Source organism: Scyliorhinus torazame, chromosome 1, assembly GCF_047496885.1.
Source record: "Scyliorhinus torazame isolate Kashiwa2021f chromosome 1, sScyTor2.1, whole genome shotgun sequence".
NCBI lineage: Eukaryota > Metazoa > Chordata > Chondrichthyes > Carcharhiniformes > Scyliorhinidae > Scyliorhinus > Scyliorhinus torazame.
The window spans coordinates 67,853,190-67,868,857 of record NC_092707.1 but is presented as its reverse complement, the minus strand read 5'-3'; the positions used below and the strand labels follow the sequence as shown (position 1 = coordinate 67,868,857).

The following is a 15,668-nucleotide window of genomic DNA, read 5'->3' as shown; positions in this document are numbered from 1 at the left end:
CCAATTCCTTGTTCTTTCGCCATAGTCCAGTGCATTTTCCTTTTAAGTAGAGATCCAATTCCCGATTTATAAACCGACAGAATACCCTTCGTCGTCCAGTACTTCCCCGGAGCGGAGAAACTACGTCATCTTCTTCACAGCCTTCAACACGTCATTGATGACGATGAACATCTTGCCAAGGTCATCCCCACACCCCCACTACTTGCCTTCAAACAACCGCGCAACCTCAAACGAACCATTGTTTGCAGCAAACTACCCAGTCTTCAGAACAGTGACCACGACACCACACAACCCCGTCATGGCAATCTCTGCAAGACGTGCCAGATCATCGCCATGGATACCACTATTACACGTGAGAACACCACCCACCAGGTACGCGGTACATACTCGTGCGACTCGGCCAACGTTGTCTACCTCATACGCTGCAGGAAAGGATGTCCCGAAGTGTGGTACATTGGCGAGACCATGCAGACGCTGCGACAACGAATGAACGGACATCGCGCAACAATCACCAGGCAGGAATGTTCCCTTCCAGTCGGGGAACACTTCAGCAGTCAAGGGCATTCAGCCTCTGATCTCCGGGTAAGCGTTCTCCAAGGCGGCCTTCAGGACCCGCGACAACGCAGAATCGCCGAGCAGAAACTTATAGCCAAGTTCCGCACACATGAGTGCGGCCTCAACCGGGACCTGGGATTCATGTCGCATTACATTCATCCCCCCACCATCTGGCCTGCGAAATCCTACCAACTGTCCTGGCTTGATACAATTCACACCTCTTTAACCTGGGGTTACCCCATCTCTGGATCTGTAAGGATTTAATCACCTGCTAATGGTCGCATTCCTAGCATTGTTTGGCATCTTTGAATTTGTCTATATATGTGTTTCTGGAACAGACCTCTTCATTCACCTGAGGAAGGAGCAGCGCTCCGAAAGCTAGTGACATCGAAACAAACCTGTTGGACTTTAACCTGGTGTTGTAAGACTTCGTACTGTGCTCACCCCAGTCCAACGCCGGCATCTCCACATCATGGCTATTTATAAATGTAAATCAAGATCCAGAAATTTAAAATTCAATGACAGCACCACAAACGGGCTTGTAGCAGGTAAAAAGATCAATAATCTGTGCACTCTACGCGGACGTTAAGACTTATACTTCAGTAACATTGACAAAATACTCCTTCCTGTCTCACTATCAAAAAATTAGCTCAAAGAAAATCCAAAGTGAGATGATATCCAGCAGGGCATTCAGCTAGTTAGAAGCAGCTGTTGTTTCTTTCAGTGCTTCCCTATTTCTGTTGTTGCTCACTACCCACCACTCCTCTCCTAATTTCTGATGAGCTATACTTCAATGATGGGGTGCATCACATCAGTCTCACCTGATAACTGCACGCACACAACTTCTAGAAGGTGTAATGCAAAGTAATCAGAAACAGAAGCCATTGCCAATTCTCCCCCTTTCAAGTCAAGGGAGTAGAGCAAACAATAGTGGCCGAACCACTGCCCTAGTTGGGATCAGCTAGCTCAACATAAAGCCTGAGATTTTAAAAAAATGTTTTATTCATACCATCGGGACGAGTGTCCTGGAAATCTGCTTTCAGACCTCATGAAGTCATTTGGCAGACAATAGTTACGCGATGTGGGCGAACACACCATCTCTTCACCAGACACAGGGAAGCATCATTCAGGTCTCTGCCTGCATGACGGCAAGAAGTCAACCAAAAGAGAACCGCATCTTACATAAGAGGTGGGATTGTGACTTTCCCCAAACAACTGCATTTCTAAGGGATGTGTAATGAAAATGAAAATGATGACTTCCGGTTGCGGCTATGCGGAGCTAAGCCTCACGATTCGGCAGCTCCCGCTACTACGGACTTTCGGGCTCATTGGAGGGAAGAGAGAGGTCCCTCTCCAACTTTTATGGACCGTACCAGAAGTGCAACGGCCAAAAAAGCGGCATTGGAGCAGCGGGAAAAGCGAGGGAAAAAAATCAAAATGGCGGCGGCCGGGGACAAAGCGGAGTGCGGGCCGGAGCTGCAGGAATTCATCAAGCGCTGCTTCGAGGAGCTGCGCAAGGAGATGCTGGCGCCTATGCTGCCGGTAATTGAAGGACTAGGGATAACCCAGAAGGCCCACGAGGTGAAGATCCAGGAGGTACAGAAAAGAGTCAGTGAGACTGAGGACGAGCTCTTGGGCCTGGCGGTGAGAGTGGAGCGGCACGAGGCGCTACACAAGAGGTGGGCGGGAAGACTCGAAGACCTGGAGAACAGGTCGAGGAGAAAGAATCTGCGGATCCTGGGTCTCCCAGAAGGAGTGGAGGGGGCCGATGCCGGGGCATACGCGGGCACGATGATCGGGGCGATGATGGGTGCGGAGGTCCCTTCGAGGTCGCTGGAGCTGGACAGGGCACACCGGGTGCTGGCGAGGAGGCCCAAGGCAAATGAGCCGCCAAGGGCGATGGTGGTGAGATTTCACCGGTTCACGGACAGGGAGAGGGTCCTGAAATGGGCCAAGAGGGGGGGGGCGGGGTTTGCTGCTGCACTGGCCGAAAGTGAATGGGACACAGAAGAGGTGGTCGGGACGGAGGTCATCCGGCTGGGGGACTGGAGGGTGAGGGAGACGCGGACACGGGACTGGCCCAGAAAAGGTGACAGCCCCTCCAATCCGGCTGATAACGTGGAACGGGGGGGGGGGCCTGAATGGGCCGGTGAAGAGGGCTCGAGTGTTCGCGCACTTGAAGGGACTGAAGGCAGACGTGGCTATGCTCCAAGAGACACACCTGAAGGTGGCGGACCAGGATAGGTTAAGAAGGGGATGGGTAGGACAGGTATTTCACTCGGGACTGGACGCGAAGAATAGAGGGGTGGAAATTTTGGTGGGAAAGCATGTGTCATTTGAGGCCAAGACTATTGTGGTGGATAATGGAGGGAGATATGTGATGGTGAGCGGTAGGTTGCAAGGGACGTGGGTGGTGTTGGTAAATGTATACGCCCCGAACTGGGATGATGCTGGATTCATGAAGCGCATGTTGGGGCGCATTCCGGACCTGGAGGTAGGAGGCCTGATAATGGGAGGAGACTTCAATACAGTGCTGGACCCAGCACTGGACCGCTCCAGATCAAGGACTGGAAAGAGGCCGGCGGCGGCCAAGGTGCTTAGGGGGTTTATGGATCAGATGGGGGGAGTGGACCAATGGAGGTTTGCAAGACCGAGTGGCCAGGGAATTTTCTTTCTTCTCCCACGTACACAAAGCCTACTCCCGGATAGATTTTTTTGTTCTGGGCAGGGCGCTCATCCCGAGGGTGGAGGGGACGGAGTATTCGGTCATAGCCGTTTCGGACCACGCCCCGCACTGGGTGGAAATGGGGCTGGGAGAGGAGAGACACCAACGCCCGCTGTGGCGGCTGGATGTGGGACTGCTGGCAGATGAGGTGGTGTGTGGGAAGGTGAGGGGGGTGTATCGAAAGGTACTTGGAGGCCAACAACAACGGGGAGGTGCGAGTGGGGGTGGTATGGGAGGCGTTGAAGGCGGTGATCAGGGGAGAGCTAATCTCCATCAGGGCTCATAGGGAGAGGACAGAGGGCATGGAAAGGGAGAGGTTAGTGGGGGAGATCTTCAGAGTGGACAGGAGATACGCAGAGGCCCCGGAGGAAAGATTACTTGGGGAAAGACGACGGCTCCAGACGGAGTTTGACCTGTTGACCACGGGGAAGGCTGAGGCACAGTGGAGGAAGGCGCAGGAGGCGACCTACGAGTACGGGGAAAAGGCTAGTCAGATGCTGGCACACCAGCTCCGTAAGAGGACGGCAGCGAGGGAAATAGGGGGAATCAAAGACGGAAGGAGAGCCACGGTTCGGAATGTGACAAAAATAAACAAGGTATTCAAGGCCTTCTATGAAGAGCTGTACAGATCCCAGCCCCCAGTGGGGGAAGAGGGGATGAGACGATTCCTAGACCAACTGAGATTCCTGAGGGTGGAGGAGCAAGAGGTGGCTGGTTTGGGGGCACCAATTGGGTTGGAGGAGCTGAGCAAGGGTTTGGGGAGTATGCAGGCGGGGAAGGCCCCGGGGCTGGACGGGTTCCCGGTGGAGTTCTACAGAAAGTACGTAGACCTGTTGGCCCCGCTACTAGTGAGGACCTTTAACGAAGCAAGAGAGGAGGGGACCCTGCTCCCGACAATGTTGGAAGCGACAATTTCCTTGATTCTAAAGCGGGACAAGGACCCACTGCAATGTGGATCGTACAGGCCGATTTCGCTCCTCAATGTGAACGCTAAGTTATTGGCAAAAGTGCTGGCCACGAGGATTGAGGATTGTGTCCCGGGGGTGATCCATGAGGACCAGACGGGATTCGTAAAGGGCAGGCAATTAAACACTAACGTGCGGCGGCTCTTAAACGTGATAATGATGCCATCGGAGGAGGGAGAGGCGGAGATAGTGGCAGCAATGGACGCGGAAAAGGCCTTTGACCGAGTAGAGTGGGAGTACCTCTGGGAGGTGCTGCATAGGTTTGGGTTCGGGGGAGGGTTTATCAGCTGGGTTAAGCTCCTTCACAGAGCCCCGGTGGAGAGTGCAGTGACGAACCGGCGGAGGTCGGAGTACTTTCGGCTGTACCGAGGAACGAGGCAGGGGTGCCCCCTGTCCCCCCTGTTGTTTGCATTGGCGATCGAACCCTTGGCCATGTCACTGATGGAGTCTAATAAATGGAGGGGGTGGTCTGAGGGGGAGAAGAGCATCGGGTGTCGCTATATGCGGATGACCTGTTGCTGTACGTGGCGGACCCAATGGAGGGGATGGTGGAGGTCATGCAGATTCTAAGGGAGTTTGGGGAGTTTTCGGGCTATAAGCTAAATGTAGGGAAGAGTGAGCTCTTTGTATTACAGGCAGGGGACCAAGAAAGAGGGATAGGAGACCTACCGTTGAGGAGGGCGGCGGGGAGTTTTCGGTATCTGGGGATCCAGATAGCCAGGAGTTGGGGGGCCCTACATAAACTGAATCTGACGAGGTTGGTGGACCAAATGGAGGAGGACTTCGAAAGATGGGACATGTTACCGCTCTCGCTGGCGGGTAGAGTGCAGTCGGTCAAAATGGTGGTCCTTCCGAGGTTTTTGTTTGTGTTTCAGCGCCTTCTCATCGTGATCACCAAGGGCTTTTTTAAGAGAGTAGGTAGGAGTATTATGGGGTCTGTGTGGGCGAATAAGACCCCAAGGGTAAGGAGAGGGTTCCTGGAACGCATTAGGGACCGAGGAGGGTTGGCGCTGCCAAACCTAGGGAGCTGCTACTGGGCAGCAAATGTGGCGATGATCCGCAAGTGGGTTATGGAGGGAGAGGGGGCGGCATGGAAGAGGATGGAGATGGCGTCCTGTAAAGGAACGAGCCTGGGCGCGTTGGTGACGGCACCGCTGCCGCTCTCGCCGTCAAGGTATACCACAAGCCCATTGGTGGCGGCAACGTTAAGGATCTGGGGCCAGTGGAGACGGCACAGGGGTGCAGTGGGAGCCTCGGTGTGGTCCCCGATCAGGGGTAACCACCGGTTTGTCCCGGGGAAGATGGACGGGGGGTTCCAGGGCTGGCATTGGGCGGGGATTAGAAGAATGGGGGACCTGTTCATTGACGTGACATTTGCGAGCCTAGGGGCACTGGAGGAGAAGTTTGAGTTACCCCCGGGAAATGCTTTTAGATATATGCAGGTGAGGGCTTTTGTGAGGCGACAGGTCAGGGAATTCCCGTTGCTCCCGGCACAAGAAATTCAGGACAGGGTGATCTCGGGTGTATGGGTCGAGGAGTGCAAGGTGTCGGCAATACACCAGGAGATGAAAGAAGAGGGGGAAGCGCTGGTAGAAGAGTTGAAGGGTAAATGGGAGGAGGAGCTGGGGGAGGAGATCGAGGAAGGTCTGTGGGCTGTTGCCCTAAGTAGGGTTAATTCCTCTTCCTCATGAGCCAGGCTCAGCCTGATACAATTTAAGGTGGTTCACTGAGCACACTTGACGGGGGCGAGGTTGAGTAGGTTCTTTGGGGTAGAGGACAGATGTGGAAGGTGCTCAGGGAGCCCGGCGAACCATGTCCATATTTTTTGGTCATGCCCGGCACTGGAGGGGTTCTGGAGAGGAGTGGCGGGAGCAATATCACAGGTGGTGAACGTCCGGGCCAAGCCAAGCTGGGGGCTAGCAATATTTGGAGTAGTGGACGAGCCGGGAGTGCAGGAGGCGAAAGAGGCCGGCATTCTGGCCTCTGCATCCCTAGTAGCCCGGCGAAGGATCTTGCTAATGTGGAAGGAGGTGAAGCCCCCTAGCGTGGAGGCCTGGATAAACGCATGGCTGGGTTCATAAAGCTGGAGAGGATTAAGTTTGCCTTGAGAGGGTTTGCGCAGGGGTTCTACAGGCGGTGGCAACCGTTCCTAGACTATCTCGCGGAGCGTTAGAGGAAGGTCGGTCAGCAGCAGCAGCAACCCTTTGGGGGGGGGGATAGATGAGCAAGAGATAACATGAAGGGTGGGGGAAACTGGCACGTGCGGGAGAGAGCCAGTGTACAAAGCTATGCAAATATACCATTTTGCCATATATATATCTTGCTCAGTGCGATTTCTTGTTATTGTGTTACGGGGGGGGGGGGGGGGGGGGGGGAGTTATTGTTTGTAAGGGGGAAAAATTGTGTTGTTGCAAAACTTTAATAAATATATTTTTTTTTTAAAAAGAAAATGAAAATGATAATGAAATGAAAATCGCTTATCGTCACAAGTAGGTTTCAAATGAAGTTACTGTGAAAAGCCCCTTGGTCTGCTTTCAAAACCAGCGATTTAGCTCTGTGCTAAACCAGCCCCTGATACCATGGCCAAAGGCTCTCTGGAATTATTTTTGAGAGAGAGCTAACTGGTGAGGGTCACCACACCTCAGGATGAGAAGGTGGTGGGACCTTCATGGATAACCTCAGCCGGTACAGGAATTGAACCTGCGCTGTTGGCATCGTTCAGACATCACAAACATGCCATCCAGCCAACTGAGCTATACGCTACATAGCCATCTACTGACTAACACATTACTAAGCATTCCAAAAGACACAAAAAATCATGGGCGGATTCTCTGTTGGCCGACGCCGAAATCGGGAAATGCGACTGAGCGGAGAATAGGTTCCAATGGCAAATTCGCGGCGGGCACCGATTTGACGCCAAATCACAATTCTGTCACATCGACAGCGGCATCAATGCGGTCTGGAACGCACGTACAATAAACACCATTTGCATATTATTAGCAGGCCCAACCCGGGATTCTCCGGCTCTGATGGGCCGAGTTCCCGATGGCGTGGATCACTTGTGCTTTTTTAAAAATCGTGAAACCAGTGTCATGACTGCTGAGGGAGAGGGTATACGGAAAGTGTCCAACATCGCCATAGTGTACTTATAGTTGTGCCGCTAGCCAGGGGGCTTCTGCCAGGGCTGGGCGGAGTAGTGGGAGGTGGTCAGGAGGTGGGCTCAGGATGGACAGACATGGAACACCATTGCCGCAGCCGGAAAGGCATCCATGCAGCTGTGCACACCTTTGCTAGCCCACTGTGAACTTTATATTTATTATTGAACTTAGGGCCACAGGTTATACCGAGGGCACTCCCCTCGGAACCCTATGGTCCCAGCTGACCAATCAGCGGGATGTGCGCACTCCAGCGCAACCAGTGCCACCTTGTAGGCTGGGATGAGTGTCTGTGGAGATTGTAATGTTTATATGCGGCTGCAGCTTGTCAGCCTCCCGAGTGACAATCATGAACTTGGCGAATCCCGCACCGTTTTTCATTGGAATAGATTGTGTTCCACGTGGCGCCAGTGCTAGCCCCTCCACAGACACTAAACCAGTCCAGGTTCGGTGCCAGTTTTGCTATCGTGAAAGTCCACAAATCCTGCTCTGGTGTCAACACTTAGACTCAGGAACGGAGAAATGAAAATGAAATGAAAATCACTTGTCACAAGTAGGCTTCAAATGAAGTTACTGTGAAAAGCCCCTAGTCGCCACATTCCGGCACCTGTTCGGGGAGGCTGTTACGGGAATCGAACAGTGCTGCTGGCCTGCCTTGGCCTGCTTTCAAAGCCAGCGATTTAGCCCTGTGCTAAACAGCCCCTGCATAATCCCGCTGCATAAGTTTAACTGCTAACAGAAGCTTCCAATTTCACCAATTACCTTTTCTGGATTGATTCCCAAGTGAAAGTAAAGTCTGGCCTGAAGCATCAGGTATTGAACATCATCAGGAGCCAAGGTCAGATACAAATCAAGAGCATTTCGTAGTAATTGGTAAGACTGGTCACTGCCCTCTCTGTAAACAACAATAAAATATCAGGCAAATGTGGAAGGAAACATTTCCCTATAAAGGGTTTTTTAAGTTTAACAATGAAGTGCTCCACTTTATAATGCAGCTATCAACCATTGAGCTTAGAACTTGCCCTTGTTTAGAGCCTTTCAGATATTCAGTGTTCTAAAGCACATCACAGTCAATTATATACATCCTGAAATGTAGTCATTGATATTATGCTGACAAGCATAGCAGCCCAGCCAAATTACACACAAGATTCCAACAAACAGCAAATTAATGCTCAGTCAATGTTTTTGGTGGTGCTGTGTCAGGAAGAACTGCTGTCCATGATATCGGGAGAATTTGCTGGCCTCCTTCAAATATTGTCATGGGATCTTTCATAATAACATAATAATCTTTATTTGTGTCACAAGTAGGCTTACATTAACACTCCAATGAAGTTAATGTGACAATCCCCTAGTGGCCACACTCTGGCGCCTGTTTGGGCACACTGAGGGAGAATTCAGAATGTCCGAATCACCTAACAGCACGTCATTCGGGACTTGCGGGAGGAAACCGGAGCACCCAGAAGAAACCCACACAGACACAGGGAGAACGTGCAGACTCGGCACAGACAGTGGCCCAAGCCGGGAATCAAACCCCGGTCCCTGGCACTGTAAAACAACAGTGCTAACCACTGTGCTACTGTGACACCCGTGTTCACCAGCTCAGGAAAATTAGGCCTCAGTTTAATGCCTCATTTAAGAAACTTCATGGAATGGATGTCCACAACATATCTACAAGTGGTCTTCGATGCCGAACAGTGAGTATCTATCCAGTCCCGCCACTGGCAATGCAATGATAACCCAGACCTCACCATTGTTTCCAAAGGTCAAAGTGGAAGCGTGCTTCATGCAAAATACTGCCCAATTTCTCCAAGAGGCAACTTAGGCCCAGCATCACCAATGCTGACATTGAAATGTCCATGAATCTTACCACTGGGACTGCTACAGAATATCAAAAAAGTGTTGACCTAAATGCCTATTGTGATGGAATATTATTTCTGGTTCACCGCTCTCTTGGCTGCCACCACCAAGAAAGCAATTGCAGGGACTTCCAGGAAGAATTCAACCCCATTGGACAAAAGCAACCCATTACCTGCCCAAAGAGTCATCTGGGCTCGAAACGTGAGCTCTCTTCTCTCCTTACAGATGCTGAGATTTTCCAGCATTTTCTCTTTTGGTTCCATTACCTGCCCTGACAGCACAACAACTTGGGAAGTCCATAGATCATGTAGACCATTCCGGAAACATTAGACACAAATGAATGGCAGCACCGGTTCAGTATATTAAAGTCTGGACTTTGCACATTCTAGTCACCATGCCTAGATCTAGTCACCATGCCTAGATCTAGTCACCATGCCTAGATCTTACCACAATGCCTAGATCTTACCACAATGGGGCTGGTATAGCACAGGGCTAAATCGCTGGCTTTTAAAGCAGACCAAGGCAGGCTAGCAGCACGGTTCAATTCCCGTACCAGCCTCCCCAAACAGGCGCCGGACTGTGGCGACTCGGGGCTTTTCACAGTAACTTCATTTGAAGCCTACTTGTGACAATAAGCGATTTTCATTTTTTTCATTTCAATGCCTAGATCTTACCACAATGCCTAGATCTTACCACAATGCCTTGGAGCTACTAATCAAAGAAAATACCAACCCAATTCCATTGCCTCCAAACAGATGGAGAGCAAAAAAGAATCACTTGACAAAAACACCAAGTGACAGATCCATCAACTACATCAGACAATGGTCTCAATCCTTCCACAAGCCCCCACTCACCATCAATACAGCAATACAGATGACGTGAAGGAGAATGCAGTTCCCCTCCTGGAACTTCTACTTCAACAAGGCCCCAAGAGACTCCAATGACTGACAAAACTATAGATCAACACCACAGAATCTAGATGCATAAAAGGGAGAAAATGGTCACTGCCATATTTAACCCCAGGTGAACCGACTGACAACCTGTGAAGCTCTAGGCCAATATCATTCCGGTGCATATAAACTAGAAAATCATGAATGTATCATCATCCAGAAAATTGCCTTCTCATCTAGTTAGGGACTTGAATAAGTGGGATTCCGGCAGAACCACAGATGCTGGACCAAGTTTTGGTCTTTGCAACGCACAGCAAGGCCAGATTTCAGAAGAAATCCAAGGGCAGCACAGCCTTTGTAGACCTGTCTTCAGTCCTTTAATCCAAACCGTGTTGTAGGCTGATGCCAAAGCTTGCAAGGATCATCCCGTCTCAAAACTCACGCTGAGCAATAGTCCATTTGGACAACAAAGTCCATTTGGACAACAAAGTCAGCTAACCCCAGTTCCTCAACAATGAACTGTCAGAAGATTCGGCACTCTCACCAAAGCTCTTCCAAGTCTACACGAGTGACATTTGCCAATGAAGACATGAACATGTGCACAGGCAGGTGACTTTGCACTGGCCACACAAGCTGCCACCTTCAAATACATTAGCCCTCCCTGTTCAAGGTGGACTCCAACGCCATGGAAAATAATTGTGAAAATAGAAGCTCAACTTAAACCCTCAACAAATCACTACATGCCATCTCAATAACAGGAATTGTAAGTGCATCCTGAAAGTGAACTTCCACAACAATACTGTGCAAAACGACCACACTCCGACCGCTCTCAAAGTGAAGCTGAACTGTACTGAATAAAGTAACTAAGACAAAAACAAGAATCAACCATTCCTGAAACTGGCAAACACAAACTGGGGAGTATCAGCAACAATGTTTCAGGCACGAAGTGATGGGCCCATGTGTACTCCAACTAGAGTACTGTACACTGATATGGGCTAGAAGTAGTCACACTCAACTTGATGTCCAGCTGAACACTGCAATGAAGTGAACACCAAGACCCTGGCTATCCGTGCAGTCACATATCACTCTCCCACCAATTTGCCGTACAGCCACAAACCCGTTGGGAAGTCCTCCAGCATTGCTTGGGAACATGCAAGTCCTTTTGAACTCATGTGCTTAATCTTTGACAAAGCAACTTCAACACTGACAAAGCTTGGAAACGAGTTCAGAAGAAGTAATAAGCATCTTGTGAGAGACCAGATACAGAAGATCCCTGACTGAGTCCTTCTGTGAAAACCATGAAGTATCCTAAAACACATTCGCACAAACCATGGCAGATGCCAATACTTGATGCACAAGTGCAAAATTTTAAAACTCTCCAATGTATGCCCATGGTCACCCAGAGCAGACCTTGGAACATAAAGCGACTCAAAGCCCAAAGTTACAAATATGGTGGAGGCATCACAGCAACTCACTCTGGTACTTCTGATGCAATTAGCTGTTTTAATCACTTGAGTGGTTGCAGCCTTATGTCAGGATGAGAAAAAGTTAGATATACAGTGCTTCTGACAATGCAGTACTCACTGCACTAAAACGCCAGCCAAATTATGCACTTAAGTCCTGCAGGTGGATTTGCACCCTCAAACTCCTGACTCACAAATGAGAGTGCTACCAATAAGGTAGCTGGTTTAGCACAGTGGGTTAAATAGCTGGTTTGTAACGCAGAACAAGACCAGCAGCGCGGGTTCAATCCCCGTACCAGCCTCCCCGAACAGTCGCCGGAATGTGGTGACTAGAGGCTTTTCACAGTAATTTCATTGAAGCCTACTTGTGACAATAAATGATTATTATTATTAATAATAAATCACCAAAAATGTTACTGGTAAAGAAACTGAATGTAAAGTTTGTTATGGTGGTAATAGGGTGGTTACTGAATGAAGGAGGCTAAAACTGTTTTACCTTCAATGGTATTGATTACATTTCTCTGAAAACTGTCATGCTTAACAATTCCCCAAGTGTTCAACAAACCTATTTGGGAGTCTAATGTCATATCATAGTCAAATCTTTAGAATGCCTGCAGCATATGGCTGTTCAAGCTAGTTATAAAATCATATGATTACGAACAACAGTATGCCTTTAGTTAAATTTATTTTTTTGATTCCATGAAGCTCTTCTTCCCACAAATGGTTTTCTGCCCAGTAAGTCCGCACAGCACATTCATCTGAACAGCCAGAATGGGCAATCCCCCCCTTCTCCAAAGCTCAGTATTATTAGGCATCACAAAAGAACAGCACAGGTGAAACACACCATCAGATTTCCTTGCTGCTTGGTCTCTGGCACGGGTAGTCATGAATGTTTCATTTTACTGACAGAGCCAATATGGCTTTGAATGACTGGCACCCAATTATTTGGAACTATTACTCCAAAACAAATACCAACTGCAGACTTGGGATATATCTCTTACCTCTTTCCCAGATGGAAGAGGTTTGTTATCATGCGGAACAACACATCCTTGGTGGTAACAGAACTGTAAAACTTAGATGCAACTTTCTGGCCGATCAGATATTCACATTCCTTTGCAGTACAAGATTTCCCATTGTCAAAGGCATCAATATAGACATAGTCCAAAATATCTGTACTCCTGGGAAATATGAGAGAATAAAGAATTCAGTTCTAAACATCACAACACAGAAAGCAATGATTTTTTATACAATGGCAAACACCTAAAAAATGAAAAGCAATTAATCAAATATGCAAATTCCAAAAAAGAACCAATGAATTTTTGGAGAAGTTCCTGTCCATTATAAAAAGTAATGAAATAAGCATACTTGGGGGAAAAGGTAATTTTATTTTAATCTTGGATTACAAAAGTTAACACTGCAATACCTCAAGAGCCAAACATGAACAAATCTGTAATAAGAATATGTTCAGCATTCCTGACTAGTTTGGAAAAAATATTATTCATTTCACAAATTAAAAAGTGCAATATGTACGAATTCCCCATGTTAATCAAATACGCCTTTAACCAAGACATCAAGAAATTGATAGGGAAGATTTAGTTTGTATATTATGTCATAAATACGTTCACAAGTCAGACAAGTAATCGGCTGTAGCATTTACTTTCTTATTTAGATTGGTTTTGAAAGCAGCATCCTTTCATCACTTCTAAAGTGATTGGTGCAATTATGGAAGTTGGACAGTATATCGTGTTGCAACTTTTTAATATAAACTTAGAGTACCCAATTCATTTTTTCCAATTAAGGGGCAATTTAGTGTGGCCACTCCACCCACCCTGCACATCTTTTGGGCTGCGGAGGCGAAACCCACGCAAACACAGCAAAAATGTGCAAACTCCACAGACAGTGACCCAGAGTCAGGATCGAACCTGGGACCTCGGTGCCGTGAGGCAGCAGGGAGAACCACTGCGCCACCATGCTGCCCGTGTTGCACACTTCATGTGCAAACCTATATCAATATCATACCAGATCACACCACATTCAGAACGGTGATAGCATAAATATCATCTCAAACACAAAAACCATCCCAGGGTCTTCACAGAAATGTAATCAGAGAAAAATAGATGCTGAGCCAAAGGAGGAGATATTTTGAGTGGTAACCAGAAGGTTAGTTGAAAGTGACTTTTAAAAGGTTTGGAAAGGAGAGAGGTTGAGAGCTTTAGGAAATAATATTTAATAGTCGAAGGGCAGACCAGCAATTGATTGAAGGTGCATGCGAAGGGAGACTGGGAAGAACACCATTCTGGCTACATTAAAATAAATTAAATTGATTCCTTCAAAAAGATATATAAACATCATTACCCGTCAAGTTTTTGGCACCATCTTAAGAGAAAGTGACTGGGAAAGCTGACTGGCTCCAATCGTAATCCCAGATTCTTGCCTATTGTTGAATATATCACACAAAGTGTGATAGGAATTCCTTTTTTTTGTGTAAGCACCTAAATACAAATAACACAAAAAATAATTACTTTTATATATACCTTCATAATTAGACCGAGAACAATCTTAAAATTCTGATACCTGGCATATATAGGAATTCATGGGATTGTAATAATCATCTTCATTTCCTTTAAATTTGAGCTGCTTGTATAATACACAGTTCATAGCATCCAAAACCTGTTGCTGCTGCCCTAAATCATCAATACACATTTCACCATCTGAAATATCAAAGAAAAATGTCATGCAACAATATGCAGGATATATGCATTTTTGATCAATTTTTCATTTATATTGCAATACACGTTTACTCCAAACAAGAAGTCCAACTACTGCCCACTTCACTGAAGAAAATCTATTTATCAATAAACATTAACATAAAGCATCAATGGCTAGCAGTGTGGTTTCCCAGGATCTCATGCTTCAGAAGCAGTTTTCATAATGTGTAAAGTTTGGCCCCAGTTGTTACAAAAGCAGCACTCTGGATGCACAGGTTCAAATGTCAGTCAAGATCAGGATTCACACTTCGGTCCCCAGCTGCAAATTTCTAGACTTTTGTATTGCTGGTATTTCATTTCAATGTACTTTAGAAGTCTGAGGTTAGATCCAAAGTAGTCAGTATTCACACAGGAAAAAGACAATGTTGTCGAGGAGAATACTGAGATTCAGGCTACTAGACTAGAAGGGTTTGAGGTTCATAAGGAGGAGGTGTTAGCAATTCTGGAAAGTGTGAAAATAGATAAGTCCCCTGGGCCGGATGGGATCTATCCTAGGATTCTCTGGGAAGCTAGGGAGGAGATTGCTGAGCCTTTGGCTTTGATCTTAAAGTCATCTCTGTCTACAGGAATAGTGTCAGAAGACTGGGGGATAGCAAATGTTGTCCCCTTGTTCAAGAAGGGGAGTAGAGACAAGCCTGGTAACTATAGACCAGTGAGCCTTACTTCTGTTGTGGGCAAAATCTTGGAAAGGTTTATAAGAGATAGGATGTATAATCATCTGGAAAGGAATAATTTGATTAGAGATAGTCAACACGGTTTTGTGAAGGGTAGGTCGTGCCTCACAAACCTTATTGAGTTCTTTGAGAAGGTGACCAAACAAATGGATGAGGGTAAAGCAGTTGATGTGGTGTATATGGATTTCAGTAAAGCGTTTGATAAGGTTCCCCACGGTCGGCTACTGCAGAAAATTCGGAGGCATGGGATTCAGGGTGATTTAGCAGTTTGGATCAGAAATTGGCTAGCTGGAAGAAGGCAAAGTGTGGTGGTTGATAGGAAATGTTCAGACTGGAGTCCAGTTACTAGTGGTGTACCACAAGGATCTGTTTTGGGGCCACTGCTGTTTGTCATTTTTATAAATGATCTGGAGGGCGTAGAAGGATGGGTGAATAAATTTGCAGATGACACTAAAGTCGGTGCAGTTGTGGACAGTGCGGAAGGAAGTTACAGAGGGACAAAGATAAGCTGCAGCGCTGGGCTGAGAGGTGGCAAATGGAGTTTAATGCATAAAAGTGTGAGGTGATTCATTTTGGAAGGAATAACAGGAAGGCAGAGTACTGGGCTAATGGTAAG

At 47.6% G+C, this 15,668-nt stretch overlaps 1 protein-coding gene across 1 annotated transcript in view; it reads right to left on the bottom strand.

Moving 5' to 3' along the window:
* The window catches only part of fbxo21 (F-box protein 21), a 48,416-nt gene that overhangs the window by 23,240 nt on the left and 9,508 nt on the right, over positions 1–15,668 (bottom strand). The window contains exons 6-9 of the mRNA XM_072496314.1: positions 14,185–14,321; positions 13,966–14,102; positions 12,612–12,788; positions 8,163–8,295 (exon numbers count right to left, since the gene is read on the bottom strand). Coding sequence (XP_072352415.1) covers positions 8,163–8,295; positions 12,612–12,788; positions 13,966–14,102; positions 14,185–14,321 — 584 coding nt within the window. The remainder of the gene's footprint in view (positions 1–8,162; positions 8,296–12,611; positions 12,789–13,965; positions 14,103–14,184; positions 14,322–15,668) is intronic.